The sequence below is a fragment of the Chaetura pelagica genome, unplaced genomic scaffold (genome assembly GCF_000747805.2).
Source record: "Chaetura pelagica isolate M959 unplaced genomic scaffold, ChaPel_1.0 scaffold344, whole genome shotgun sequence".
In the NCBI taxonomy this organism is placed as follows: Eukaryota; Metazoa; Chordata; class Aves; order Apodiformes; family Apodidae; genus Chaetura; species Chaetura pelagica.
In genome coordinates, this window is record NW_009953098.1 from 10,337,699 (window position 1) to 10,341,074 (window position 3,376).

A 3,376-nucleotide genomic window follows, 5' to 3' on the forward strand; every position below is an offset into this window, starting at 1 on the left:
TTTTGGAGGAGGAGCAGCTCCTGGAGGGGCGCTACCGGCTGCAGCAGGTGCCCGGGGGCCGTGTGGCCTTGCCCGTGCTGGAGGAGAAGCTCGACCAGCTGCAGCTGCCCCTGGAAATGCCTTGTGAGCTGCTCTGGATCAAGGTTGGGAGAGACCCCTCACTCTGAGCCCTGCTGCGGGACAGAGGGGTCTCAGCCCCACATGGCACATCCCTTCCCCAGGACCCTGCCCCCTCCAGGGCAGCCCGCTGGAGGACGCCTGCCCAGAAGCTGCAGGACGCGCTGAGGCAGCTGCTGGGGCAGAGCTGGTCGGAGGAGCTGGAGCGTGATGTGCCCCGGGCCTGGCAGCGGCATGGGGACCTGGTCCTGCTGGGCGGGGACAGCTTCAGGGCTGAGACCTGGGAGAGACTGGGTAAGGGGGTCCTTCTGCCCCAGTCCTGCCCACAGGGCTGCCCTGGCCTTTCCCAAAGCTCCCGGGATGGGTGCATTGCAGGCCCAGCACTCTGGGAGACTGTTGCCTCGGCTCTGGGTGCCCGGCGGCTGGCCAGGCGAGGACGGGTGTTGCCAGATGAGATGAGGTCTCCCAGTGTCACCCTGCTGCTGGGCCAGGATGGCTGGGTGGAGCACGTGGACAATGGGATCAGGTAGGCAGGGGCCAGAGGTGCTGGATGTGATCAGCACAGGAAACGGGGCTGCCCTTACCGGGCTGGTGATGTCTCCTAGGTACACGTTTGATGTGACTAAGTGCATGTTCTCACCGGGCAACATCACTGAGAAGCTGCGGGTGGCCTCGCTGCCCTGCGCCGGGGAGGTCCTGGTGGATCTCTATGCAGGTAACAGGGATGGCAGAGGGGTTTGGTGGGGCAGGCAGAGCAGTGGTGCAGGTACTGCTGGCATCCAGGTGGATGTGAAATGTCATTTTCAGCCCATTCTGGACAAATACCCAGGTGTAGAGCTCCTGCCCCATCTCTGAGCCCTCAGGTAACCTGACACTGCTGTCCCTCCTGTGTCCTCATTGCCTTTGGACGCTCAGGGTGACCTTGCTCTGCAGAGCAGTGCTCTGTACCTAGAGTTGGTTATGGGAATCATTTGGATCTGGGAAAAAGGTTTCCCCTAAATATTGTTTCCAAAAAGCTCCTCATGGATGTCCTGAGCCTGTGCTCTGAGGACAAGCTGATGCTAACTGAAGCCCTCCTGTGCTGTGAGGTGACTGGGGAGATCACACCAGGCATCTGTGTGTCTGGAGAGCCACTGTTTTGTGTTTAGGGAAGTTAGTGCTTCCAGTTCGTGCCAGACAGAAAGGCTGTGGCACTTGCAAAACTGCTCTGGATGAATTAAAATGAATGGCAATCTGGGCACCTCTGCATAGAGTGGAAGCAGAGCAGGGCAGGTCTCAAGCTAGTGGCCAAAGACTAAAGGTAAAATAAGCTCCTCTGTAAACGTTTTTCAATGCTTTTGCAGAGGACAGAGGGATGAATTTCCATGTTCCCAGCGTCTGGGCTTGTTCGGAACCAGAGCAAAGCAGATTCAGGGATCTGGGGTGGCAATTCCCTTCCTGCCTGCCCCGCCTCCGGGGAGGAGCGCAGACCCCGGCGGTGCAGGCCCTGCCCTCAGCTGCTGCCCTCCTTCCTGCCCTCAGGTATCGGCTATTTCACGCTGCCCTACCTGGTTCACGCCGCCGCCGCCTTCGCCCACGCCTGCGAGTGGAACGGCCACGCCGTGGAGGCCCTGCGGAGGAACCTGGCGCTGAACGGCGTGCGGGACCGCTGCCGCATCCACCGCGGGGACTGCCGGCGGGTGAGCGCTGCTGCTGCTCGTGGACCCCCAGCCCTGCCTGGCATCTCCCCCCCGCTCACCTCCCTTCTCCTTCCAGCTGGAGCTGCGGGATGTAGCGGACAGGGTGAACCTGGGGCTGATTCCCAGCTCGGAGGAAGGCTGGCCGGTTGCCTGCCGCGTCCTGAAGAAGGGCACAGGTGGGGTTCTCCACATCCACCACAACGTGGAGACTCTCCCTGCTCAGACCCCTGTCCTGCCGGCTAAGCAGGGGTCTCCAGAGGGAGCCAACTCTGATGGAGAGGTGCAGCCCCCAGCGAAGGACAGTGGGAAGGAGATGCTGGGGGCCAGGATCAGACCCGAGTGGCAGAGGTGGGCTGAAGCCACGGCGGCACGGATCCGGGGGCTGCTGGCAGAGCTGCACGGGCAGCCGTGGTGCACCAGCATCCTGCACATCGAGGTGGTGAAGTCCTATGCACCCCACGTGCATCACCTCGTGCTGGACCTCGAGTGCCGGCCCGTGTTGCCCACCTAGCTGGCCTTGGGCCCCAGCGTGGCTCCCAGCTCATGTGAAAGGCTGGTGTTGGGGCACTGGTGCCCAGGGGATGCTGCCAATGCCTGCTGGCAGCCTGGATGCACTTTGCATCCCCTTGTTTCTGGGTGACTGCACGGCCCAGCAGTACCTCTCCATGCCTAGGGCACCGAGGGATGCTGTTCCACCAGATATCCCTCCAGGAGCTGGCCTAGGATGGAGTGAGCTGGAGCAGAGAGCTCCCTGAGTTCTGCCCTGGCTCTGCCTGTCACTGCTCAGCCCCATTTTCACACAGGGCTGAATAAGTGTCATGTTCCTGCTGGGCTGCTTTTCAGCAAGTTCAGGGCAGCCTTGTGCTTTTTTATTGTACTGGAAACATACCTGTTCTTCTCGGTTTCTTCTCATCTTTTTTACATAAATGACATTTCCTACCTCTCTGGTTGATGTCCAGTTAAAACACAAACACTGGTGCAAGTGTGGGCGTCCTTCCTGGGGATATGGGGTCCCTGGGCAGTGTGTGGAGGGGCTCAGGGAGCAAAGCCTCTGCCCATGAAGGAGAAAGGCAGAGGCTGGAGCCTTGTGGTGGGGCCACCCGCTGCTCTGGGTAGGGCTGGAGGACACCCTGACTGTGCTGCTCGGGTTTTGGCCTGCGGCCCTCTGCTGGGCACCCCAGGGACCCCGGGAGGGCACCGCAGCTGTGCGGGTGGCTGTTGACTCTGTGCCGACGTGAGTGTGCTCTCGGGGAGGAGCTGCCCAGGGAAGCTGTGGAGGCCCCATCCCTGGAAGTATCCAAGGCCAGACTGGATGGGGCTTGGAGCAACCTGGTTTAGTGGGAGGTGTCCTTGTCCATGCCAGGGGCTTTGGAAATAGATTATCTTTTAAGATCCCTTCCAACCCAAACCAGTCTGTGATGCTGTGAGAGGGCGGGCACCGCGTCCCGCCCGGGCCGCCCCGTCGGTGCCGGAGGTGCTGCAGGCGCGGCCCCTTTAAGGAGGCGGTACCGCCCTCGCTCCCCCCTCCGCTGCTGCCGGGAGGCGCCGGGGGAGGCCGCGGCGGGCACCGGGGGGGCCCC

The 3,376-nt window shown here is 61.9% G+C and overlaps 2 protein-coding genes across 2 annotated transcripts in view; both read left to right on the forward strand.

The window, feature by feature from the left end:
• Positions 1-2,307, forward strand: part of TRMT12 (tRNA methyltransferase 12 homolog (S. cerevisiae)) — a 2,491-nt gene extending 184 nt beyond the window's left edge. The window contains exons 2-7 of the mRNA XM_009997254.1: positions 9-143; positions 222-411; positions 493-643; positions 723-832; positions 1,639-1,796; positions 1,873-2,307. Of these exons, the coding sequence (XP_009995556.1) occupies positions 9-143; positions 222-411; positions 493-643; positions 723-832; positions 1,639-1,796; positions 1,873-2,307 (1,179 nt within the window). The remainder of the gene's footprint in view (positions 1-8; positions 144-221; positions 412-492; positions 644-722; positions 833-1,638; positions 1,797-1,872) is intronic.
• Positions 2,308-2,520: 213 nt separating this feature from the next.
• The window catches only part of SYTL4 (synaptotagmin-like 4), a 9,050-nt gene continuing 8,194 nt past the window's right edge, over positions 2,521-3,376 (forward strand). Inside the window, exon 1 of the mRNA XM_009997255.1 lies at positions 2,521-2,525. Coding sequence (XP_009995557.1) covers positions 2,521-2,525 — 5 coding nt within the window. The remainder of the gene's footprint in view (positions 2,526-3,376) is intronic.